Below are 27,956 nucleotides of genomic sequence, written 5' to 3'. Positions count from 1 at the left end.
CTTGGCCGTCCAGTTATTTATAGAGAGCAGAAGGAAAGTCAAACAAAGTATGGAGCAGAAGCTGGGCAACTGAGACAAGAATCAAATGCCAGTGCTTTCTCAAATTAGTTTTTTAAACTCAAACTTCTATCAAGAACTAAAGAAAGACAGAAATAGCCTTGTCAAATTATTCTGTACTCCACCATGTAATATCAACCTATTATTCTGAACTAAAATATACAGTGTTTATGGAGGTGTATGCTGTTTTGGGTGGTTTTAAAGTGCCCACAGCTGAGAACAGCTCAGTGGGAATCAGTCAATCAGTTAGCCTGGCTCTACATGGGGAAGGTCATCAAGCTGAGAAGGGAATAGATTCAGCCGAGCTCATTCTGAAGAGGTTTCTATTTATAGCTTGTCATCAAAATATAAGTCCCACTGCTATCCCTGCAGAGTGTATAATAATGCAATGTATTAGACATTCTGCAGCAGCCACTTTTGATATGTAGATTGAGGTGTTTGTCTTGCTGTTGTATTTACATAGACGTACACAAGTTCCACACAGACTCTTTATTTATTCAATGTACATTGATACACACCTTGATAGTACCATGCGGGTAAGAAAACTGCCTCTGGGTGAAATATTCTGTTCAAGATTGAAAGCTCAAGGCTAAGTTTCCTAAAAACAACCATCACTCCAACATCAGCTTTTGCTCCATCTACTCACACATACTCAGGTGTTTTTTGGGAAACATAGTCCGAAGCTGTACAGAAAGGGATGTTGCAGGTTTAACTACTGAGGCTGGGATAAGTACAAAAACATATTCTAACACAAACACCAGCTAGACTTCATGATACATGGAACAGGACAGAAACCAGATTTTCTTTCTAACTCCTCCTGTTGCTTAATTCTTGATACAGCAGTCAAATAATAAATTATAGTAATTATAATAATAGGATAATGAAAATTCACAGACATGTCATATGATAAACAGGCTATTGCATTCGCTCCCCCCCAACCCCATCATAACCCCTGGAGTTCCAACAGGTATGAATTTGTTTACATGCAAATATCACACCATCGTCACTGTGCCGTCGCTTCCACCTGCCGTCTCTACACACAGTGGCAGAGCAGCGTGGCGCTCACTAGGACTTCTCATCGCGCTTCTTCTTCTGGAACTTCCTGAACTGGGACTGGATGGCGACAGCCGCCTTCTCAGTCTCCGGGTTTTCCATGTCGATGTCAAAGTCCTCTGGGAGGTCCGTCTTGGATGCATCTGGAAGAGAAAGGAAATTACTGGTTTTATTAACAGCAGAGAACAAAGAGCAGTCTGAATCACATGGCCATGTCCCTGCCCTTGGACAGCACTTTGCATCATAGCTTAGCAACTGTAACAAGGCAGGTCTCTCAATCTTTGGATTTCTCTAAATGCTACAGTCGTGTAGATTTTGGGTTCTAATAAGAGTCATAATAAATAAATAGTCAATAAAAACTTTGGAGGGTGTCATCTGTCAAAAACAGAACAGCAAAAGTGAAGGGAATGGATTAAACTGTGTGTTTGTGTTCTCTAATGTATGCTGCACTTGTTAGCATGTCCAGCTAACTGGCTTTCTACCATTACTCGTAAGGCTAAGGAGCACGTCATTTCTAATTACATTTGTTTTTGTGGTTTCCGGTAATGTTATAAAAAGCTGTCGATCTTAACTGACACATCCACTGTGTAATATTCCTCCAATGCATGGTAGCAAGTCCTGGATGGTAGTATATCAGGTTTATGTTTGCAAAAAAACCCTTGTCACGTTTAAAAATATAACCAAGTATGTAACCAAACAGGGTTATTTTGGAACCAAATCGCAGTCTGAACCCAAATTTTTGTGATCACATGTAAAGGGCTAACTAGCTCTACACTGCAATAAAAAATATACATATTTATTTTCATGTCTTCCACATGGATCATCAACTGGTGAGAAGGGTGACTTTTTGCCTGAAACATGCAGCTTTAGCCTCTGTCTTTTAGCACGACATCATGTATGTAGTCATCAATTGCATATTCAAGGCCCCTCTTACAGGGTTTTTGTTTTAAAATGGGTCAGCTGAGAACATTGAGTCCACCAAAAATGGCGTTTTCAACTAATTTGTGGAGCTAAGGTTAACTCAATTAGCTACCCAGCTAATACAATCTGCCAGTTACAGCTGTCATTTCAAGAGACAAAAGGGATAATTGCTGGTTGGAAATGAAAAGCTTTTTGGTTACCTCTCTCTGAAATCAATTGAAAGTAACCATGAATTTCAAGAATTTCATCATCTCTGTGAACTATACACACTGTGCAAGAACAGTGAGCTTGGAAAACAGGGATATGATTTCAACTACTACAATGTTCTTCTATATAAGATTTGTACCATTTCTACCAGTTTGAAATGACACTGATTAAAAAACTTACAAGGACTCATTAGCTGATACTCTCAGAAAGTCTATCTCGACATTAATACTGACACAGTAAAACGCCAGCTCTTCATTTGTGAGTGTAATATAATGTAGTGTTGCACAGTGAATTTCCACTGGTGTTCTTAAACCCCATCCCTCATTATAATAGTGGAGCAGAGTTCCTATGAGGGAGCCCGAGCAGTTGTTTCAGTGGTCAAAGGCCAAAGCATGAATTGATCTCCAGTTCTTAATCCCCTCTGGAGCTCAGCCAACACTGACCAAGAGGGCACAACTGTAATCCCAGTAAAAACTGGTTTCAGCAGGCATTAGGAGAGACAAGAGTATTTTATCTCCTGGTGAATGAAGACCTAAAGAAAGTAGACGTAAAGAAGACTATTGAACGGATTAGAAAGAGAATTTATTCCTGAATTAATCCACGGAAATGTATGTTTGACTCAACCTGGACACGCTGTGATTATGTTTTGACTGGACCTGGTTTTAAATAGGAAATGTACAATGTACGGCAAGTATTTTAAAATGCACAGCACCATGTAATCATTTACACATACGATAAAAACAGCAGTTGTCGGAGAAAAGGATCCGCTGAAGAGCAGATGTGGTGCACATGATATTTGTCTTCTATTGACTAAAATGTGTGATGTGCATGTGCATGAACGTGCTGCTGAAGGGAGACCAGCTGAGCTGGAGGCTATAATGAAGCGGGGATATTCAGGACCTGGAAAGGCCACGACAGGCTAACATTTACTGAAGCAGGTTTCACTGTGACTCCGACGCTTGTCTGCGACAGCTTATTTTGCCAAGAATAACAATCAGGAAATATGTCTTTCTCAGGCTCTGTGAAATCATGATCCTTGTTCTGCACTCAGAATATACAGGATGATTATGACTGACTTACTTTGTTTATATAAAGTGTCGCTAATGTAAGCTTCTTTTTATCAGTCCTTGTTTAGCCATTTACCAGTCGGCACTGACTGACATTAATGATTCTCACGCTGAGATGAAACGTAATCATCAGTTAGCTGTTTTAACCTTTTAATATTTCAGAGGAACTAATTGTTTCTTTCCAAAGCTCAGCATGGGGGCTGTTCCTCTTCTCTGCCTTACAACATTCCTGCAAGGCACTGACCTGCTTGAGTTTGATCAGCAGAGCCTATAGTGTAGATAACCACACGTCAGACAGTGAGGAAGAAGAGGAGAGATGGGTGATAGAGGAGAACTGAAGGCAGAAAAGCAGAGAGGCGACTCGTGTATTGACTGTGCAGCTAATCCTCGGGTTCCCTCGGGGCTGAGCTTGAGTACCTCTCTCTTGCTGCTCAAGGAGGAAACACTAACTGCTGTGTCAAGCTGAGCTTTGAATCCTGCATTAATTGATATTGAATTTTCCAACGCTCTAATGCCTGCTGCTTTCGCCCCGGCAGCATTAGCTATCGAGCTGTGCCCTCCTCCGTGTCAACACCAGACATGTTCATAATCTTTGTAAGACAAGCCGGTGACATTTTTTTTAAAGATGTCTGGATCATCGGAGTCGAGGCGCACGCAGGATGTGATCCAGTGCTACCTTTAAGTGTTGGAAGGAATATTAGAATTGTGACAACAGAGAATGTGTGTGGCTCAAAAAAGTAATTGAAGAAGTCAAGTGTTTTTCTGTTCTAGTCAGAGACACTTGTGACTTATGGCAAATGGTTATACATATATGCTTCAGTGAAAGTGCCTATTAGATCATCAAAGCATCTGTAGTCCTGATTGGTTACACATCATGAGTAATAGCCTATCGGCATAACTGATGGCTACTGTAGCTCTGACAGGCAAAGACAAACACAGACTGGAGCTGCTCCCATGAGCGAGCCAAGCTGAGTGTCAAACATCAGGCAGCAGATATTACTGAAGTTGTAATAAACATCACAATCCTCTATGCTAAAGTTGCTTGAACACCCAGTGCTTCTGCTGGTAACCATCTGCCACAGGAGCAAAAGAGAATCACAAGAGAGAAATGGTATTTACTGGATGTACGTTAACTCCTTGATTACTAATAATGGCCGACTCCTAAAAACTCGTTTGGTTTGAGAATAAAAAAAAAGGTTCAGCTCTTTTAGGGAAGTCAGAATCCAAGTAGCAACAAGGATACTGCTGGGAGCAGGAATTTCCCTGTAATAAAGGTTTTATACCAGAAATACAGAATATAAGTGGAGTTTGGGGTGGTGGAGGGAGCTGTGTCACCATTGGCATTAGCAGTTGATATGATCACTCTGTGCACTTGCATTACTAGTCAGCTGATAACCACACAGCTATGAAGGAGCCAGTAATTGTGAAACATGAACGGCAATCAGCTTATGCAAGCGCGATTTCAGTGCTCTGCCTGAACGTTCACCTCTGTGTGCTTTGTATTTTCGTCTAGAGGGGAAAATTAGGTTTCATCAGCACTAATGAAAAATGCTTTTTTTTTTTTTTTTTTTTTTAAAGAAAAATAACTTTACATGGCTTATTTTCAAAATATCTTTTAGTTTGGTGATGTAATTTTCTTTGTTCAGTCCGACAATACAGCACATAGTAATGTTTTTTTAATATGCAATCATGAGTCAGTGAAAATATGCATTATATTGGTATGAGGGATAGGAAATGTCTACCAGAATGGCATATGATGCTGTGAAACAAACATCCCAAACGACGATGACATCATGTTTATGGGGGGATAGTTATATGTTACAACTTTTTACTCTTTAACTCTTTATGCATTACAGTGGCACAGTTGTCAGGGCTGTCTGGACAAAAATGGTCAGAACAAAGGAAAAAGTTGAACATCTGTTTCCAAACAGTTGCGTAGGAGAGGGAGGAGCAGAACAAAACTTGTAGAAAAAACTCCCGCACACTGTCTAAATTGCAAAAATAATGACTTTAATGCTGCAGCGTTTCGTGATTAGACTTTCATCAGGCAAAACCAGATGACCAAAATGGTACCGGGATTGTGGACATGGGCTTTTAAATCACAATTGACCTATGGTCGCGTTTGAGTCCCGCCCTCAAATGCGATGAGCCAATCACAGTGCGTATAGCCATTCTCATCCACTCAGACATTCTCTGCCTGGATGTTCATTGAAATGCATTACAGAAAGTCAGTTTTGTTCGGTTTTATGAGCTTTTTCGGAGATTTGAAGTTTAAAAATGGTCAAATGGTGTGCATGGGGTACATGCAACTCTGACACAAGGTATCCTGAGAGGCTGGGCGACGGGGTGTATTTTTTACACTTTAAACCACATCTCAACTGAGAAAAGTGTCTCCTTTGGATAAAGTTGTGTGGTAACGTTAGACCACAACATCAACTCAACGTGAATAAGATTAACAATGATGTCTACATCTGTTCTAAGGTAAGTCAACATTGTGTTTGAGACAACATATTGTCACTTTGCTGGAAAGAAATATAAAGTTATCTTTAACATCTCTAGCTAACGTTAGCTAAAGTTAGCCTAACGTTAGCTCCTAGCTGCGTTGTTCATCATGTCACCTTGTTTGCTGGGAGATCATTAGCCTATTTTGTTTTAGTTTTGTACTTTGGTGATCGTACATCATTGTTAGCTGTTGTCCAAAGGGCTCTAGTTAAACTTATGTTAACTTCTTGAGCTTAGCTTCAGTAATTTATCTGTAATGGCAGAGATAACAAAGGTTGGCAAACGTTATGCTGAATGATTCAGTGTAAATACTGTAGCACCAAACTAACGGAGAGACACTCTTGGTAAAGATGGTAAAAAGGCTGTTATCCTTTTCTCATATTCTGAGCCATAAACCTTAACTTCGTGGCACTTTAACTTGTTGTCTTTGATGGCGACGGCAACGAGATGCGGTTCACAAGCGTACACTGTGACCTGTAAATTTTGGCTTGTAATTTAAGCTTTTCATCGACCTTCTCAACAATAAAATGATTAATATATCCCTCCAATGCGTAGTTTAGGCCCTTTTGGTTACTTCTCAATGACATCTGATCGTTATTTCCCCAAAAATCATCAATTGCTTCCTGCGAAATGCCGTGTACTGTGACACCTGCCACAGCGCTGGTCACTGAATGTTGATAGTTTGTCCGAGTGAGTGGAGGGGGGCGTGGCTTAGCCATAGGTCAATTCCAGTCTTAGTAGTCGATGACTGACAACCGTTGACGATGGACAACCCTAGTTGTCATCCATCTAGTTTTTGATACTCATATAAACAGCCTTTGAGAGCGATCACTTCAGAGCAACATTTTCTCTATGTTGTGTATCAATATGAGTGTCAGCCAATTCAATTAAGCTCTCAGTCATGCATGTGCTATACACGTTTTTGTAACAACGCAAACTAATCAAGTCCAGTTTAATATTTAAGAGGAATCATTTATCTAAAGAGAACCATCATCATCTTGATGAAGGCTTCGAGTCCTGAGGGCAGATTTTCATCAATTTTTATAAGACAGGAGGCAGTGGCTGAATGTGACAATGACGGATCATTCGTCTCCGTTTGAGGATTCATCTCCTCCTCAACACACATACACACACAACGGATTATCAAACCTATTACCTCTGGCAGCACTTTCAGTGTCTCTGTCTTCACCTAATGGGAGTGTTATATCTGCTGTCAGAGTGCCAGTTTGGATCATCTTGACTGCGCTTTCAGCAAGGGGGAGAAAAATGTTTTTATTTATGGTGTTGGTGTGTGGCAACGACTGGAATAGAGGCTTACATGCTTCTAGGTTTGAGGCTCAATGGATTTACTTTCTCCAGACATGACTTTCCTGCATGTTGCCAACTTTATCTATAGTTTAGATGGAATGGGATCATGAGTGACATGATAAGACCTCCTGGTTGGCTGTCTTTCAAAATGTCTTTTAAAAGCTGCACGGAAGCCCAGTGAAGGCTGGGACGTCTTATTGATTTCACTGCTTAAAACCAGTTGAGCCATGAGAGGGATTTGTGGAAGCGGAGGACGGGAGGCATTAAAGACGGACTTTTAGACCTTGAGACAAGAGGGACAGATTGTAGAAAGTAAAGTTAGACTTGGTATTAGAGTGTATGTATGCAGTGTGTGGACATCTGTTCGGGCTTAAGATGCTGCACTTGTCACTTAAATGTTCCTGGCTGCATATTTGAACTTTGCACTTTTTCCTAAGCTGCTAGTCAGAAAAAAGTGAATAAAGGTAATACGTATTATCCATTCTATGCACTGGATTTTCAGAAAGCTACTATTTTAGCAGTATGAAATCTAATTATAGGTGGAAAAAATATTTAGTTTAAGCTTAAAAATTGTAGATGACTATCTTAATTATCGAGGAATCACATCAGTTATTTATCAACTAAAAAGTAAAACATTTACTGTTGTCAGTTTGTCAGTTACAAAGCTAAAAGGGCTGCAATAATTAATCGATAAAGTAACTAGTTGGCATCTATTAAAGCGACACTTACCTTTCTGGAAATTTTACGCTTTTCTTTGTTTAGATAAAAACTCATAATTATACCATTCTCATATGGTTCTAAAAAAAACTCTGACCAAACATTGCATTCAGACCGAGTGCAATGATTGGCCGAGCATCCTGTCTGTCTTCCCCACGTGGAGGCCTCCGACTGACGTAACCGCTCGCATGACATCTCTCTCCCACCTAGTTTGCTTCTAATATAACATATAACGTTATATGACAACACAGTATCCAGTTGTTAATGGCTGACATGAGCCTACTGTAACGTAGCCTCTGAAACATTAACGTAATCTTCCTTGTGCGTTTCCACTTACTAGTTACGTTAACGCTACTATCTAACGTTAGCACTGTAACCTTATTCTAAAACTCATCAGTCATCACTGACTGCGGTTGAGTTTTCAAACTCAAAATTTTGATAATCGATTAAACAATTTGGGTAGTTTTGTAAGAAAAATAAGTCAGAATTTTCTGTTTCCAGTTTCTTGAATGTGAATGTTTTCCTCTTCTTTTTTAACTCATTGACAGTACATTGACTATCTTTGGGCTGTCGACAAAACCAGACATTTGAGGACGTCATCTTTTCACCATTTTTCTTCACATTTTATAGAGCTAAACTGAATCGACCAAATAATCAACAGACTAATCAACAATGAAGTGATAAAAAGTGTTAGTTGCAGCTCTACAGGTAAATTTAGAGTTAAATTAAGTTCTCTTTTTAGTTTTGCTTGTGTGTTTTTACTGTTTATCCTACAAGCACTTTCGAACCATCACTTTGGTTTCTTGTGGCAGGTATCTGTCATTGTTGACATTTTATTAACTAAACTATTTATACTGTACATAGTTACGATAATTTAAATAGTTGTAGCCTAAACTGCTTTCCATACAACATTTACATATGTACTGGAGATGCACGACAATATCGGGACATCATTGGTATCGACCGATATTGGCTTTAAAATTAATTGGACCATATGTTTTTTTTTATTTTGCACAATAAATGAATACTGCATACATTGAAAAACAATGTATTTCATGTCTCCATCTGCTGGTGGGCCATCACAATACGAGCATGCATGCATAATATTATAATTCCACTACAGAAGGGACTTCATGATCACTAAAAGTGGTGGGGGAGGGGGAGGGAAGTGGATATATCAATGGTGGTATCGGTAATCGGCTATGTATATATATATATATATATATATAGACACAGACACACGCACTGCATTTGCATTTTAAATTACTCTATCCCAGGGAGGTTTTGAGAAAGTTCTGATTGCCTGATTTTTTGGGGGGAACTGGTGGATATTGTAATCTGTTGTTTGGACTCACAGGTTTCCAAACTAATTATGTTTCTCATCACTGTTTTAAATTTTATTATAATTGCCTTCCATCTTGTCATTCATGTAACTTCTAAAAAAAGCTACTGAAGCCATATTGATCAGGAGTGAGGCACTGCTGTAACTGGAGTGGTCCAAACATGTAAGAAGAAAACATCCATCATTCAAAGCTGAAAGTCCGGTCTCAGAGGCATCCTACATATTTTCAAAAGACATTGAGAGGGAGGGAGGGAGGGAGGGAGAGAGAGAGAGAGAGAGAGAGAGAGAGAGGTGTAAAAGTGTGTGTATTTATGTGCCTAGGAATGTGTGTGTATGTGCACAATGTGTTCGTCTGTGGCTGAAAGTCAGTGTGTGAAAGTTGAAAGGAAAGTATCAGCGACCCCTCAGGCCTTCACACACCAGAGGGGCAGCAAAGCGTGAGAGGGACCACGGTGATCAATACACAAATGCTCATGAAGGACTGGTTCTCTATTGATTGCTACTGTGTGCTCGGTTTTTCCATTGTGTGTGTCGACTTTTATTTTGCTCTGCCGAGGGAGCGTCTGTGTAACCTACTTGGATGTGGTCGTGCATTCTAAAAAAAAACAAAAAACGTGGGTTGTTCAAAGACCTACAGAGGAAATGTGTGGTTTCAGCTCTTTCTAGCACTGAATGCTTCTGAAACAGCAATATGGTGTGATTTACTAACAATATCTGACAGAATAAGACAAATTCATTATGGCTATAATTGAGTACAGTAAAGCTAATTAAAAAAGTGTGTTGAAAATGGGTCATCTTCACTTTTGAGAGCTTGTCGCCAGCTAATTATAAAAGGATGACTTTGATCTCTAAGGTGAGCCAATTTGAAATTATGCCTGTGCCCGTTTGAAAGGAGGGGGGAGGTGCTGTTGGCGTAGCAGTTTCCACATTGTTCTTTGACAATACTGTTCAGGCTTAACATTAACATAAGGAAATGGAGCATTTTTAATCTATGAGCAAGCAGATGGTTATTTCACATATGATAACATCATACCAAAGGATTACTGAGTGCTATGCCTTAACGTTCCTGTCAGTGTGGTTTGTTTATACAGTCTGATGTAAAGCTGTAGTAAGCTGATGCTGCCCTGGCTGTTGACATGACCGGGACAGTCTGTGTTGTGCTCGGATTCAAAAGGTCAGTTAACATATGGAGTGTATGGCCCAAATACACAACATCTCAACATCTCAACATCTCAACGACTCCAACCATGTGGACCAATGTCATATAAGACGACTTTTAAGGGGCAGGGACTGAGACTTTGAGCATGTTGGAATCAGTGGTGGAACGTGACAAAGGGCATTAACTCTATTTTTGCATTTATTTATTCGGTTAGACCTGGGCACTATATATTTTTTCATATCTTCCTATTATTTCACCCAGGTATACGGTATATGACTGTATTTGTCACACATTCTCACTCCGACCTCATCACATATCAACGTTTTTATCGTGGACTTTCCACATCTAGATCTGACGTGCAAGGTACCCTGGGTGCGCTGGCTGTTGACATTGGGCCCATGTCATTGGTCCGACATCCCATTAGTCCGACGTCCCGTTGTTCCGTTATGTGATTATACTAGGCTATACTGTATTTGTGTACCATAGAGGATCAGCAAATGCAACAAAAGTAGGCTACTGGTCGAGATACAAGTGCTATAGAGAGAAGAGAGTGAAACACCATAACCTCCTGTTATTAACTCTGGGGTCAGGGTTGTGTGGGGAGCTCTCCGCGGTGCTGAACAGCTCCCGGCGGCTCCACGACCGGCTCTGGGTCAGCTGGGAAAGGCTTGAGGCGAAGCAGGTTCACAGCTTATGTGTTCGCCACTTTCTTTTTCATTTTAACCCACACCATGATCTTTTCCTGACCCTAACCAAGTGGTTTTTGTGCCTAAACCTAACCAGACCTTAACCACAGGGCATCATGATGATTTCGGAAAAACGTGACTTCGGAACAATGGGTTTAATATGGTCGGAACAATGGGATGTCGGACCAATGGGCAGTTCCCGTTGACGTTCTGGGCTGCATGTCAAGTTCTGTCTGTTACATGCATTGTAGTTTTTCAAAATATACTTCCATTTTCACAGGAAATGTACTGTTTGCATCAGTCTCTTTCAAAATAAATGCACTATGTCAAGACCGCAAATTGACGTTTCCTTCACCAAAAAACGCACATGGTTATGTTTGGGCAACAAAAGCACATGGTTGGGTTTAGAAAAAATAGAACAGGGTTTGGTTTTACAATCTTACGGGTAGCAAACACCGACCTACCAAGTGAAAGTAGGTGAAAGTCCCACCTACCCTACTTGGACTGTCACTGCCTTAAATTTTGTTTTGTCCTGCCACGTTTCCCCCTGATGCTACCAGCCAGGCATGAAAGGATGGCTTTTTTTTTGTTGGTGTCTGATGCCGCAAGTCACTGACGAAGCGCCGGATTTCAACAACTTCAGAGTGAGACTGTGTTGTTGGTGTGCAGAGAGATGGAATTACCAGCACTCTGATAACTCATGTTATATTTAACTTTATGTTCATTGCCCCAGCACTAACTCAATCAAAACAACAACAGAGTCATTCCATAATCACCAATCTGCTGCCACGAGTTTCTGTTTGTAACTCAAATACAGCCACCACCCACTCACTTATTCAGCTAGATTCACTGTTGCATCGAGTATTTCTTTTTTTTCCCTTGAGAGCTGTTATGTTACTGTCGATAAAGCTCCACACATCCTTCAGATTTTCCAAATTAAATTTCTCCAAGGAATGAAAGGGTTTATACCCTTTGAGTTGCTGGAAAACTTTTAATGTTAAACTTTATATTCCTTCCTGCATTGAGCTTAACTAGCTGTGTTTTTCGTAAATGTATTCTTATGCACATTTTGACGTATCATGTTAGAAAAGCTGTATGGAAATGGCAAAAAGCAATAAAACCTCCTCAGTGGGCTGGTTTTATTGCATTTTGTTGCAAACAAGTTGATGCACGAAATCTGATATGAAAACACCTTCAGCAGCTAAGTTCTGATGTAGCAAACATTTAACTGATCAGCTATCTCGTCTTCCTGGATATTCCCATAACGACATGATTTGTCTTTGTCTCCAGGTAGCATGAAACCAGGCCAATAATAGCTGACATGAAGGAGCAATGAAAATATGCACTTTTTTTCTCCCGTAGATAGGTAAGGCAACTTGCTTTGTCTCCAATTCACAACCTCTACTTCTTCGACCCTGTTTACTGGCAGAAAATAGCCATGTGTACTGTAGTCTATACCGCCAGCTTCTGATGTTTATTTGCCCCAAACCAGGTGATGGAAAGGGGCCTTAATCGCTTTTCTTTTTTGCGGTATTAAAAAGTTCACTTAAATTTCACTTGACAATTACATGGAAATGTGACCACTGATGGAAGCTCAACAGAAAAACGGCAAAATTAATGCGCAAGAATTGAGTAAATAATTCAGAATGGTACTGTTGGTGAAGAGAAACTCCGACATGCCTGTTGTTGCTGTTGTTATTGTTGATGGAATTGGTGTTGTCAGTGGAAACGTACATTATACAGATAAACACAGGAAGTTTTGAGATTGCCTTAGTAACAAGTTATAAGAAGCAGATAAAAAAACAGGGAGGCTTCTATTCAAAATATGATAAAATATGATTTGAAAACACAGGAAATCAGAAATAGAGGTCTGTCCCTTATATATGCCAGTTTCAAATAAAGGCCTGGTTGACTCTGCACTAACTAATAAAGAATTTACACTAAAGTAATATTTTATTAAGTCCACCTCAACCAGCTCTGACATTAAAGTACCTCAATACATCAATGCATCGGTAGTAGTGATCCAATAATTAAACATAATAAAACACAGTAACAGAGGCTGTTCTGCATTTTAAGCACCTTTATTTTGTTGCTGTTAATTCTTCTGTACTTTTCCTCTTTGAAACAACACACTTGTTTATTTTTACACTTCAGTATTGCCTCTAAATTAAAGGATCTTAATGATCCAAGTTTTCTTAATTACAAAATAAACATCATCAACATGAACGCTGAATGTCCCCTGACTTTGAATGTCCCCAGTGTGGTTTGTATTTTGTGTCTGGAAATAAACAGCAAGATGCAGCAGAGCGTAAAAAGTTCGATTCAATTGTTTCCACTTGATAAACATTCAATCTTGTGCCGTTATCTTTACAATAAGCACTGCCATTGTCCAGCCGCCCTGTTAGTGCTGTTGTCAGGTAAACAGCCTGTGCAGCATCACTCAGGTGCATCACGGTTGCATGTACTTGTACTTTACCAAAGAGTTTGAGTGAATATGAATACATCTCTGTGTGGCTGTCCTTGAGCCTGTGAGAGGTTGTCTCTACAGACTGTGTGCTGGGGGTATGCAGAGTGGGCGAGAGTCAATAGCAGCGTTACTCCCTCCTCGCCCACTCTAAAAGCTCTCTCTCTCTCCCAATCTCTCTCCACATTGAGAGGCACGCTTCAGACACGCTGGGAAAGCAGTTTTTCCAGGCATCAAATTAATTGTCAAGGTCAGACAACAAAGGAGTGCTTTGTGTGTGTGTGTGTGTGTGTGTGTGTGTGTGTGTGTGTGTGTACTGTAGGCTGTGTACTTCCCCTCACTCTTTTTATTAAGTGAACAGAAAGGTGGACCTGAATCCTACAGGCAGTGAAAAATTAGACTCCTGCAGCACAGTGCTTCAACTCAGCCAACTGCTCCAAGTAATCTGGATCCCATTAATTGGTGTTGGTGAATAATGCTGCTGAAAGGTGACACTTTTTAACAGGGTGATTCATTTTCTTTTTTTCAAACAGGGTCTAAGCCGGGTTTAAATCTTCCTTCAATCATGAATAACATGGCATTTATCTAACATGCATTTCAGGTGGTTACTGGCTATTTATAAAGATAGAGGATTATTCCTCACCCTTTGAGATGGACTGTTTTAAGAAATGGAAAAATCAACCAAGATTATTTGAGGTTATTCTTAAAGGAATATTTCATCCACAAAATGACAGTCTGTAAATCAGTTAGTTAGTTACCTTGAATTTGTGAAGTAAACTTTGTTTTGCTCTCATGCCTTGACCATGCCATGTTCAGTTCAGTCTAACTCAAGCCGTTTGCCCCGTCAGTGCTTTTTGTTTGGGCAGGAACACAGTAACACAGCAATCGCACTCAAGTGCACACCAAAACAACTCGACCGAGACCTTCTTGAAGAGGTGGTCTCAGTCCGGTTACAAACAAACTCTGGTGCAGTGGTGAGAATGTGTTCCGACCTCGATCTGAACCAACTGCAGTCACATGACACATTGTTTGGGTTAAACATGAGCATGTTACAGTCCTGGAGGATTATTAATGTGCACCTCCTCCTGTACTGCCTTAATATGCACATTCAGCACATCCAATGCATCAAAACATTGTTTTCTAGTTGGAGCCGTGCCTCGTTTTCAAACTGTATGGTTTGACTAAAATGAACAATGACAGCAATATAGTCCACGATGAGCAGCGCTAAAATCAACCTGCGTAGTTGTCCCTCCATTGTGACATTAGAAAGTGTCACATTTATCTTGCAAGTGTACTCTTCTTCAACGTTTGCTTTACCTCCCGGATTCTTCCCACATGGAAATTCTGACCAATCAAGAGCAGCTTTTTCGTGCAAGGCATTTGATCTGGTCTGCTTGTAAATGCTGCTGTGAGAACACGAACCGACTCTAGGCCAGTTATGCAACTTAATAACAAAATTAGTCCCGGATTCGGACCAAAGCAAGACAACCGTAGGTCTGAAAGCACCCTTAATCAAAACATCTGTACTCGTACCGTATAATCAAAGTCTCATTTAACTACTCGTACAGTCAGTACTTACCAAATGAGACTTGGATTATACTGTTCAAGTTGTGTGAGAGTTTGTAAATGGATGTTCTTTTAAAGTTTTGCTCTTGTTAAGCATGATCCCCAATCAGTTTGCCATGGAGGCATGTGAGAAAATAAAGTTTCCTTCAGGAATTCAAGGCAACACGGCACAACTAACTGATTTGCAAGTAATCATTTTGTAGCTGAAGTACTCCTTTAATGCTTATTCCCTTCTTTATCACATTTTTATAGTCATATTTCTGATGTCACAGCGGCCTGCCTGTCACTTGCATGTAAAACCAACACGGCCATGGGAGGGTCAACTGTGCCTTTTTTGACCTCTTCAGACTGAGAGTCTGTGAAGTTTCTGAAGGTGCAGTGCCAACATTGATCTCCTGTTGATCTATAGGCTAAAAGGGGGAATACAGTAAGTCAGGAAGGCAGATAGACCACAAGCCTCATTCTTCTTGCAGCCATCTCAAACTGAAGTAGTGCTGAGTCAGGGCAACGCACCAAATCACTGCCATGATTTAGACGGGGTGAAAGCAGGGAAGATATTAGTTTTCTCGTTGAAGCTTTTATTTGCTTCGCTATGATAGGTTTAATGACCGAAAGCTCAACAATAAACATGATTTGTAATGCACTTGGTGCGTGGAGCTGATCTTTATTTCCCCCAGGACAGAAATGATGCAGGCGGTCTATCTTTGCTCAGGGAGGCAATCATCAGAGAGTTGGATTTACAGGAGCTGATGGTCATCTCAGTTTTGTCTCCCGGTGTCTGTATTATTTTACCCAGCTGAGTCAGGACGTTAAAGCTGAGAGCGATCCTCAGCTTTGTCAAGAGATTTATAGGGAAACTGTAGAGTGGTGTGGTATAAAACCTCTGTGAAACGCCAAACTATTAGCAAAGCTGATCCGCTGATTCAGTTCAGTTTCCTGTTCTGGAAAGTGAGTCATTACTGATGAACAATCATGTATAAATTCAGAATATGTGCAGTCCTGACTCGGGGGCATCACATAACATGACCGAGATGAAGGAAATTGATAAGAAATGACAAATTAACTAATTCAAATGCTCGTTATAAAAGCTTCTCCATGTCATATAAACGATGACATGGCACCCTAATCTCATGTCAGATCATGATGAGATCTGACGGAAAGCCCTGAGGTGAGGTTGTGTGTGTGTAGACTCTGATGGCAGCTGTCCTTCAGACCCCGTTACTGTCAATGATGTGACGTGCCTTTTAAAGATCTTAGATACATGGGCCCACGTGTACTGTAAACTGTGGCCCACCTACTCTCCCTCCCCCTCATCCTGTCATCACTTCAATCATCCTCTGACTCGCTTTCTGTCTCCCCGAACATACTGTAAATCCAGTTGATGGTTTTATTTTGAAAAATGGTGCAAAAGCCCAAATTTTTAAAAGCTGAATTTTGGGGCTGTTAGAGTTTGTCTTAAACATAACGCTGCGGATGGATGTCTTGAAAATAAATGCTTTTTTTCCCCTTACCTTGTGCTCCAGATGTCTTGTTGTTGCCAGCAGCTGCTCCGGATCCTTGTCTCTGCGATGCAAAAACAACAAGAAAGAAAAAACTAATCAGATGGACGTTTCTTTTCACAGTACATTTCTGTCAAACTGCAGTTTTCCTTGAAATCCACCAGACTTCAGCAAAACAATAGAGAATTCCCCACAATCTTGTCATCATATCCAAATGAGTTGAATACAAGCCACTGCTCCGTGCCCTTTACTAATTAAGCCCCGTCCTCATGATTGTTCTGACATCTACTGGGGGCTAAGCTGCCACCTAATCTGCTAGCACGCTCTCTAAAGCTTCCACTCGGGAGTATTTTAGCCAGTGGGTTCCCCTTGTTCTGTCCACATGAGCCAAGCAGAGGAGACCCGGCAGGCGGAGGGCCCTGTGACAGTATAAAGGCCTGAGGACAATATACGGTATGACCACGAGTGAAACGATGCCAGAGGTGTTGCTGTTTTCTACAGTTTGGCACTGTGACACCACAGAGGTCAGAAACATGTTAATATGAAACAGAGAAAATGACCTCGTTGCCATTGTTCCCACATTTATGTTTTATTGTGCTTATTTCAAGCAAAGAAAGCTTAAAAGATCCAAAAGCAGAGAGTTCTGTAAGATGTCAAATGCATCATTATGTGTTTTTCCATTACACAAATTGAGATTAATTTGTGTCAGGTGGGTATATTGCAGTATACGAGAATTGACGACAACCGTGATAATTAAAACATTGAATACTGATACTGATCATTTGATATCATGATATCAAACTTTCTACAGATACTACAAAAATAACATTATCATGAATTCTCTCGGCCATGATAACTGTGCAATCAGAATCTGATATTGTGCCAGCCCTAATAATACATACGAGAGTGTACTTTATTGAGTGTAAAGTGCCTCTAAATTAAATCTAATTTTACAAAATAATGCAGTGGCATTGATATATACTGCTTAAAATATATATTACACATTGATCTAATAATTACATTCAGCATTTAGACCGTTCCAAACAACGTAAAACGTAAACAACAACGTAATGTCTGTCTCTTTATTTGGTTAAAGCCTTTTTCAGTCAGGTGAAACAGCACAGATATGATGGGTTATAGTGGGACTTGCCATGCCTGCCCCAATAACTTCAATAAAAGTGGTACCAAAGTCTGGCACTAGTGTAAAATTTGAATGCTGTCGCTGACGTAATGACCCTTCCTTCTTTTACAGTTTCCTTGGTAGCTGACAAGGAAACTGTAAAAGAAGAAACAGTCCTTGTTTTTGGTCTCCAAACTGATCATGGCTCTGTCCAGCACCTGCATCTCAGCCTCTGGACAGAGCCATGATCAGTTTGGAGACCAATCATAATGAAACTAACGTGGATATTTAGATATAAAATGTCAGTCAACATCACGTGCTTTGTGTTTTTTAATCTGGTGGAAGGATTTTTCAGTCAAAGTTGAAACAACATGGGTATCATTGGTTAAAGCAGTGGTTCCCAACTGGTCCAGCCACAGGGTCCAGATTTCTCCTTAGTCATTAGTTAAAGGTCCACACAGTTTAATATATTCAGTGTCATACTTGTGTTTGGCCATGTCTCAAGCTAGTTTGCTGTGTCTGTCAAGTAGCTGTCCGTTAGTCATTCACTCTATACTAGACTTCACTAGACGTCAGGATGGGCCCATGACCCTACCAGTTGGAAACCTCTGGGTTAAAGTGTGATTTGCAGTGCCCGCCCCATTGACTCCATTGTAACTGACACTAAAGTCTAGCTCCTCGAACGCTGTCACTGTTATCATGGCCATTCCTTCTTTCATAGTTTCCTTGGTAGCTGACAGGACTATAGACTGTTGAATGAAACTCTCCATATAACAGTCTATAGTCATTATAAAGAAGGAGAGAGAAAAACACATCTCAAACTACCCAACTGTGAGAATTCATACTGATTATACGGTGTTTGTTCTTGGCCATATGGTCATAATCACATTCACACTCTCATTTAAAGTCAGTCCACACCACAAGACTCACAAGTGTAAGAAACGGGCAGATTGATGGATGCAAATGAGAAAACCACCTACTGTAGAACCAAACATCTCTACACAGCCCGAAGCACAAAGTCTCACCGGGTAGTGTACACTCTCTCTCACTCGACAAATTACTTTCAGATGCGATGCTGCATAACAGTACACGGCCACACTTAGCCAATATAACATAATCATTATACTCTTACATACTAATGCAGCAACATTTATCTAAATGTCAGCTTTCATTATCCTGCAGCCATTCATTCCCACTGCAATATTACTCCTGTATTCCAAACACACTCTTTCCTCATGTTAAACTGCAAATAGGCAGTGATCTCCAGAGAATAACACACAGAGTGGCTGTCTTAATGTAGGTCTCCCCCATTTCCTCTGACGTGACGTGTGAGTTTGTCAATGTACACTTAAAAATAGAGTTAACGCAATAGAGCTGAAAGAGTTTCGCTTCATAACGAGATGTCCGCTGCCTGACTGCTGATATAAATGTCAAAATAATTGGTCATCTATATATGTTTTTTTTTTTTTATGTTAGGGGATTAATTCAAAAGTTGAAGTAGAAAAAGGCTACATAAATCCTTCCTCAGTACTACGCTGAGGTCTGCAGGGTTCGGGCAGGTGCCGACAGCATTAGAGGCGTGAAAAGGGAAAAGCAGATATCGTGTTAGAGAGGGGTGACACTCCATCACAAAGAGCAGATTAGGGGAAGCTATTCTTAGAAGCGTATTATAATCCTGCTTTTAACTTGCATCAGGACAAGAGTGAGAGGGGGTATCACAGGAAATGATAAAGGAGCCAGAGCAAGTGTGGCAAAGAGAGAGCAAGGAAAGACTGAGGAAAGGGAAGGAGGAGGAATGGGCTGTGGTGAGAGGTTTAGTGCCTGCAACAAAATTTTTGAATGGTTTTGAATGCAGGTTTTGAATGGAAACTTCATGCTGTGGTGAGAAAAATAATCTTTAAACTACACCTCATAGCGATTCTTGATGGAATAGTTTGATATTTTGTGAACTTAACTATTGCTCACTTGCAGAAAGTCAGATGATTAGATGGATGGAACAAGTAAAATAACTATTGAGAGGTAAATACGTATACGTCGCGGACCATCCACCTCAGTGCTAATGCAACTAAAAATCTGACATCAAATGATCCTCTTGTTTGCTGCCCCTCCATATCAGCCCATCGCTAATTAATTCAGCATTAGCTCTGCCTGTTATAATTGATGTCCCTGGTGCAGTGTTCGGGCCGCCTTGGTGGCCCATTTATCTTCACAGCCACCACCAAAGAGCAGGTGGGATTCAGTTGAGAGGAATGCAAAAACTCCAAAGTCCAACGCTCTGTCACTTTCACAAACCTCACAAAAACATTCAGTATGTACATAAATTTAAAATCGGACACTGTGGAGGAAACACTCCCTGATGGAAACTCCCAGAAACTGTTCAGACCAGATAGTGAGTTAAAAATGATGTCGTTAATAACGTGTTTTGTCATGTTTGATTTCTGTCTGTCTTGAGAGTCCAATAAATTAATGTGTGTCAATTTGAACCTGGGCATGTTTGTGCAGGGCAAAAAACCCTCATATGAAATCATGGCACCATTTACAGTGTCGCTCTTCTTATCATTAACTTGCACAGTCTATTGCCAGCTGGGAGACAAGTTGTCAGCTTGTGTGTTCATATGCACAGCCTGGGTGGGGGCTGTGATGATGGGATTTTTTTTTTCCTGTAGTGAAGAAGTAACAGAGGATGAAGAGAGAAGAGCTGGATCAATACCTCCCTCTGCAGTTAACACGTACTTCTACCAACATTGGCATTTGGAAGATAAATGACCAGAATCAACTCTCTGACTGCCTGCTCTTGTCTGCAGGAAAAAAAGAAAATAGGGAGGGAGAGTTAGGACTGCAGTAGTTAGGCTTCTGGTCTCTGCAGTCAAATAAGTCCTGGAGCCTGGTAATGACCAGAGACGAATTATAATACCTTCAAATGCCTTCAACACAAAGTCAAAGTGCAGACATGATGATGTGAATGACTCAAAGACACAAAATTCATGCTGTCTACGGGAGTTGCAATTTTTCAACTTTGGCGAGAAATTCATGTGACGCTATTGGGACAGCCTATCAGTGTTGGGCTCTAATAGAGATTCTCCTGATTTTACCGAGAACCAGAAATTTAGGATGTGTCTGTGGGCACCTGGAGCTCTACGACTCAACTTCAGTACTATACAGGGACAGAGCAAACAAGGAGAGGGCTCGTGGATTAGTTAGAGAAGCCACAGGGCTACATTGTAAGTTCTGATAATATGTATTTGGGACTTGTGTAAGCTGATTTGCTGACTTGCCGCTTAGCAAAATGCTGTGAGTAGTTTAATTTGTTTTTCTATTGCGTAAAATAAAGAACGGAAGGAGTGAAGCAGTAGCATGTTGCTGTGACAGTGTGAAAAATAATAGAGTGCTGCCGGCTTCAGAGCAAAGAGCCTCTGTGTTCACCGTGTTTACAACACTTCATGACAGCTATTGGTAGTACTTTACTTCAAACCAAGTTAGCCCTTAGCTACCATAGTTACTGCTTAGTTATAAGCAAAAATCTCAGCACAGCTGTTAAGGGTAGATATTTGCTAATTGCAAAATACTCCAGTGGCCGTATTCGCGAAAATAATTGGACGTGAAATACACACTTTAAGGGTGCTTTCACTCCTGCCCTGTTTGATTCGGTTCAATCAAACTCCAGTTAGTTTGCCCTCTAAGAGCAGTTCTGTGTGTTCTGTGAACACAGTAGTCACAGTCAGATGTGCACCAAAACAACCTGACCGAGACCTTCTTAAAGAGGTGGTCTCAGTCCGGTTACAAACAAGCTCTGGTGCAGTTCATTTGTGGTGAGAACGTGCAGCTTCATAACAAAATTAGTCCCCCCAGAGCAAGTGAACTCTAGGTCTGAAAGCACCCTAATACTTCCTATACTGTTCATATTTAAGTTGTCTTTTTAAAGCATTGTTTTGTTTTTGCAAAACCTGTGTAAGAAAATTGCTGTATTAGTAAGATTTATTATAACTGTATTTCAATCAAGCATTTCATATAGACTGATTCTTTTATTCCATCTTGAACACATTCGGAGGGAAGGCACGGGGGAGTCGGCACAGTAACAAAACAGAGCACGGAAATGGTTTCATTTAGGTAGCGTGTATCTGGCTGCCTCCTGGGAGATTTAGCTCCAGCTACTTTCACCGCAACCTTTTCACAGCTATTCCCTCGCTCGTTCAAAGGTTTCCCATTTGGTCATGTCAGAAGGGTTTCCATGCTTTAATAGCTGAGGAGTCGAGAAGGCATCGTGCAATGTGTCCTCTTTTCTGAGCTTCTCTTTCTGCATTATTAATCCAGTGCTTTCAATGAATTTCAAACAGCGTGTGCTGTGCTTTGATGCTGGGGGGAGGGATGGGTGGTGAGGGGTGCGAGCTCAGAGCACAACATATCCATCCCTTTTGGGAAGAAATGTCTAATTTGAGGCTGGTCTTTGATGAAATTCTGAATTTTTGTTTAAAAAAAAGGAAAGAAAACTTAAAGTGTGCGAGACAGGCTTACAACACTACAGTTTATGTTTACCTGTGAAGCTAATCAGAATGATTCCTGCTCTCTGTTTCCATTTGTCTGTCAGGAAAAAAACCCGAAGTGAAACGACTTATCGAATTGCTTTGTGGTGTTTCACATTACCGTCTCACAGCTGAGCTCTCTTCCGGCCCCCCTGCAGCTCCAAACAAATATCAGAGCCAGATAAGAGCACAGTTTTGTTCTTCCCTGTTACTAATCCCAGTTCAAAGAGAGGAGCTGAGTCTCTCCATCAGCCTCTCGTAATGGCCATGAAATGAACTGGTGCCTGCGTTGGAGCTGCTGCAGCCGCTCCTTCACAACACGCTAATGTGGCACCCAAAAACTACTACAGCACCAGCTGGATGAGAGAGAGGAAACCCAACGTTTTCCTGCATCGATGCTCTCTGCAAACAAAACTGCCCTCAAGCTCATCTAGTTGAGTTACTTGTGTTTGCTTTTAGAGATATAATGTTGATGTAATATTGCAGCACTGTTGCAATAAGATTAATATTGTATTACACACATGCCAGCTGCAAGGGCTGTATAGGCTTTTGCATCATTTAAACAGTCCCATAGGCCTATAAGGAGATTCAAAGGCACGAGAAACCAGCTTGGTTCATAACTTATGGACAAATGTTCTTCATGTTCTGATTCTTGTAATCCATTTGAGACACTGTATGTCTGTAACAAACGATACATTCAAACCTGAATCACCTTCCTCTCATTTTAGTTTGACTGTTTGACTGACATCAGGTCTTACTTCAGGTGTTTGGTGAAAATCTCTTAATCCTAAAAAAATATGTTAACTAATCATTTCTTCACAGTTTATACCTCAATGTGCATAGAGGTGGAGGGACAATTTGCTGATGATGTTGTTTATTTCCTCTTCTTTTTTAGCCTTCAGTGCCATTATGTTTCAAACAGATATTAGTCAGCAACAGGGCTGCATCTCATGATTTTCATTGTCGACGAATCTGCTGATTATTTTCACAATTAATTGACTACTTGCTTAGTCTATAAAATGTCAAGAACATGTGAAAAATGCTGATCACAATTACCCAGACCCCAAAGTAGCCATGTTTCCATCAGCTCGTTTAGATGCGCATCTAGAAGTATCGCATCGGAAAATTACGATGGAAACGCCAAAATTCGAATTAAAATCCCCTGATTCGCACAAACTAAAACACGCTCGCTTTAGCCGGGTTTTGGTTGATTTGAAAAAATGTTGATTTGCAAAACGGGATAGAAACAGTTAAGTCTGACATAGCACACCTCTCTCCATGGTGATATCCACACTCCAGGTCGGGAAAGTGGTAATGCATTTACAGGCTGGTTGCCAACTGCCAGAAAACGTAGAAGAAGAAGAATGCAAGACTTGTTTTGTTTCCGGTTCTGCGGAAAACTCGCACGAGTTCATAGTTTTCACCAAAGTCCGTACATTTAATGGAAACACACAGGATTCGTATTTCTTTTAATGCACATTTCCCAATGATTCGAATCACTTTTGGATGGAAACATAGCTACTGACATCTTCAGTTTGTTGTGTTTGTCCAACCAAGAGTCCAAAACCCAAAGATTCTTCATTTACTATCATAAATGACAGAGGAAAGCAGCAACATCTCCCATTTCAAAAACTGGGACTGGCAAATGTTTGACATTTTTGCTTGAAACAATCAATTCTCAAAATAGGTGGTGATTTATTTTCTTCAGATCAACTCCTCGATTAATCAACTTATAGTTTCAGCTCTTGTCAGTGATTCTACTTCATGACATCAATCCACTAACAAAGAGGGTTGTAACTAACAATTCTTTAACAATGAATCTGCTTATTTTCTCGGTCAATAAATAGTTCAGTCTTTAAAATGTCAGAAAAATAGTGAGATTGCCAATTGCAGTTTCCTAAAGCCCAAAATGATGTCATGAAATTGCTTGTTTTGTCCAACTAAAGCTCTGAAACCTAAAGATATTCAGTTCAGTTTTACATGCGACAGAGAAAAGCAGCATTCTCACAATTTCAAACAGTCACGTTTGATTTAAAAAAATCCTGAGATGATTAATGGATTATCAAAATAGTTGCTAGTTATTTTTCTGTTAATTGACTATTCATTCCAGCTCTGTATGTCAAGATGCAATGGCATGGAAATTTCATATCATGATTATACTAACCAAAATTATCACGGTTAGAAATGTCAAAAAGTAGTGATGCACACACTGAAATAATTTTCAACAAGATCTGAAAACTACAAATAAAATTAGCAGCATTTTGATTTGCACAAACATTAAAAAAACCATCCGAAAACCACATCAAATGTGCATTAACATTAAAGATAGTCTGTCTTTGAAACGCTCAAGTTTCTATGTCACTGTTAATGAGGACAAGGTAGCACAAATTTCACTGAATTTTCAGAGAACTGGCAAAAGAAAATACAAATGTATGTGCTTTTCCATCCACTAATGTTTTAGGAATATTGGGAGCTGAATGAACGAGACAAGCAGGAAGTGGTGCAGAGTCTCAAGTCAGGCAGTTGCCAGTGCAGATGAAAAAGGCACAATGAGATGGCGTAATTAAAAGAGCACCAGTCTAACTTCAAATGAAGGAAAGCAGTGGATGTATAAAAACGGAGAGCACACTCAACAATGGAAATAGGGTTTTGAGCAAGTAATATTACAGCTATGTGTTCTGGGAAGAGTTGTGGTAACAGCCCTGTGTGCATGAGTGTGTTATTGTCTTCCAAAGACTGCAAAGAGAGGTTGCAGTGGCATTTGCAATGAAGGTACATCCTGACTGTCATCATTCTTTTCACTGAATCAATCTCCATTGCACTTAGTCACATTAACCTTTTATCGATTCGCCAACTGTTCCACCTCCCCCAAGTGTAAAAACCTTAATTTCAGTGGTGTTATGTTCTTATACTGAACACCCCTAGATAATTCTTGAAATGTTTTCATGATCTTCATTTCAGAATAGTTCAGAATTATTGGTTTTACCATGTCCACACCAATAGAAAGCTTTGAATTTCTCCTCTGAGATAGAAACACTGTGGATGTGGGCGCTGCTCGGCCAGGACGATCACGATGTTACACTCAGAACACGCTCTGCGGGGCTTCACAGGTCACAACTTGGCCTGAATACAAGACATGACTTGAGGTCATTCTGTTTATGACGAGAGAGCTCAGCTCGGTGCAGAGGTGATGAGAAACTATAACACACTGCCAAGGGCAGTGGAGGGAGGAGGAACCATTACAGCTGAGCCGCTCTGGGGCCGAGCCAAATGTAAACTGCAATAACAGCAGCTCGATGAGTGAGATTACTGAGGGGGAAAAGGGGCTATCCTCGCTCTGCAGATAAACCCGCATATGAAAACACACACGCTAACACTGGCAAACAAATGCGCACACCTGTGGAGACATCAGGACATACACAATTGCACAGAGACACACTGGGAAAAGGAGAGACAAGCAGAAACCAAAAAAGCAGAGAAGAGAAACAGTAATTATGTGACATTGGCAAGGGAGATAGAGAGCAGAGAGATACATGTTGTACCTCTCATTAATCATTAATAGACTCTGAGGGACACAAGGTCAACAAACAGTGTTTTGATGTGTGTGTTTTTGCGTGCCTTTAGGTGGAATACACACACACACACACACACACACACACACACAAACAGCAGAGCTACTGTAGCACACTGCCGGCAAACTCCATGGCTGCATCAGAATTTGTGCCTTCAGGCTTTCAATTAGGATACTTCAAGGAGAAAAAATAAACACACACACACACACATACACATTCATGCAGACAAGAATACAGGCTCACATACACACAACCATAGGGACAGTGAAGCAGAATAACAGAAGATTCAGTGAGCATATACTGTAAGCGCATTGCAAATCAGAGAAATGTAAATATGTTTTATCTCTGATTAGGCACATTCATCAGGGCACGGAGAGGAGAGAGTATGTGGAGGTTTTCACAGAGAATCCTTTCAAAACATCCACCTCCTTTCATTCTGCCGAGAGCAAGCCTTTATGTTCTTCACTCCGAGCCAAACACAGTTATCTGCCCAGCAGAATAGGATGCTGGAGGCAAGCGTTTTCAGTTTTTGTGTGGTCAATATGAGTGAAAACGACTTTGATTAAGCTCCCCTTTCTATTTCAATGGATGTGGAGATTAATGTGCATTCAAGCCCAAAAATCAAGCCTGCACTCTTAAATTTAATCTTCATGCGGTTACGCCTTAATAAAGCAGATGGATCCACGCGGACATGGAGCCTTATGCTGCTCTTTCACTTCAAAAACAGATATATTTTTATACATTTTTTCAGATTTTGTATTGTAATTTTTTCTGCTTTATATTATCTCTCCTGTTGTTTGCATTGTGTTTATTGTTTTGCACAAAATCACCAAGATTCATTCATTCAACAGTATGTACTAATGTCATGCTACAATTAACAACCAATTTGAAGAGTTCATGTTTTAATAAAAGACACTTTAAAGGAAAGGTTCACCATTTTCAGAAACAGGATTATTAGCATTGATGAAAAGATTAATACCAGCCTTATGTCTACATGTATACAGGAAATATGAAGCTACAGCAAGTTAGCTTATCTTAGGAAACTGGAAAAAAACTAGCCTGGATCTGTACTCCTACCTTCACCTCTTAAAGGATAACTTTGGTATTTTTCAACCTGGGCCCTATTTCCCCATGTGTATGTGTGCGTATGATTCATAGGTACAACTCGTTCTAAAATTGGTTCAGTATTGAGGGAGCCGAGAGCCGCGAAATGAGCTAAAACGGTAACGGGGCAAATGTGTCCCGTATAAGTTTGCGCATTAAAAGTGCCTTTTGTCGCCACTGGCCGGTTCAGATCGACCGTGTTATCTCTGTAAATAGCATACTAAGCGTTTCCCTTATCCTTCACTTGCTCTGGGCTGTGACGTCATCTCGCGAGAGCTTTGCTTGTTGCCGGAAGAAAACACAGAAGCCATGCTGAGCGCCGCTCCGAGTGGCGCTGGTTGTCCCGGAGTACAGCTTAGAGTTTTACTGCATCGATTGAAAACAATGGTTCGTGTTTGTGCTTATCCGAATTGCAAGAACAGCATGTCGTGCAACACCCGGTACAGCTTTCATAGGCTGCTTTTGTCGGATGGTGAGATGCTGAAGTTGTGTCTAGTTGTGCTACAAATGGATGCTAACACTCCTGTCCAGACACCGTGCCTTGCAGACCACCGGGTCTGCAGTGCTCACTTTTCCCAAGATGACTACTGCCAGCTGAAGAAGAGAAGACATCCAATCCCGAAACACCTCTTCCTCAAGAAAACGGCTGTCCCACGAGTAGAGAGAGCTACAGACACAGTGGAGCAAAGCTCTCGCAAGATGACATCACACAGCCCAGAGGTAAGGGAAACGTTTACTATGCTATTTACAGAATTTACTGGCGATCTGAACCGGTCAGTGGCGAAAAAAAGCACTTTTAATGCGCAAACTTATACGGGACACATTTGCCCCCGTTACTGTTTTAGCTCATTTCGCGGCTCCCGGCTCCCTCAATACTGAACCAATTTTAGAACAAGTTGTACCTATGAATCATACGCACACATACACATGGGGAAATAGGGCCCAGGTTGAAAAATACCGAAGTTATCCTTTAAAGAGAAAATTCACTACCTCTTATGTGGGTGTCCAGTCAGTGCTGATGGCAAATGCATTTAATTGAAGCAATAAATTCCTCAGTGCATTCTGTACTGATAGAGAAAGCTTAGTTCTCCT

General features: G+C 40.6%; 1 protein-coding gene across 1 annotated transcript in view; it reads right to left on the bottom strand.

Annotated features, from left to right (window-relative positions):
* Window positions 1-537: 537 nt before the first annotated feature.
* Window positions 538-27,956, bottom strand: part of pcp4b (Purkinje cell protein 4b) — a 47,755-nt gene continuing 20,336 nt past the window's right edge. The window contains exons 2-3 of the mRNA XM_049577352.1: window positions 16,561-16,612; window positions 538-1,253 (exon numbers count right to left, since the gene is read on the bottom strand). Of these exons, the coding sequence (XP_049433309.1) occupies window positions 1,123-1,253; window positions 16,561-16,612 (183 nt within the window). The 3' untranslated portion in view covers window positions 538-1,122. The remainder of the gene's footprint in view (window positions 1,254-16,560; window positions 16,613-27,956) is intronic.

Source organism: Epinephelus fuscoguttatus, linkage group LG5 (genome assembly GCF_011397635.1).
Source record: "Epinephelus fuscoguttatus linkage group LG5, E.fuscoguttatus.final_Chr_v1".
Classification (NCBI taxonomy): Eukaryota; Metazoa; Chordata; class Actinopteri; order Perciformes; family Serranidae; genus Epinephelus; species Epinephelus fuscoguttatus.
Note: the sequence above shows the minus strand (reverse complement) of the source record. Positions and strands in the feature narration are given on the sequence as shown.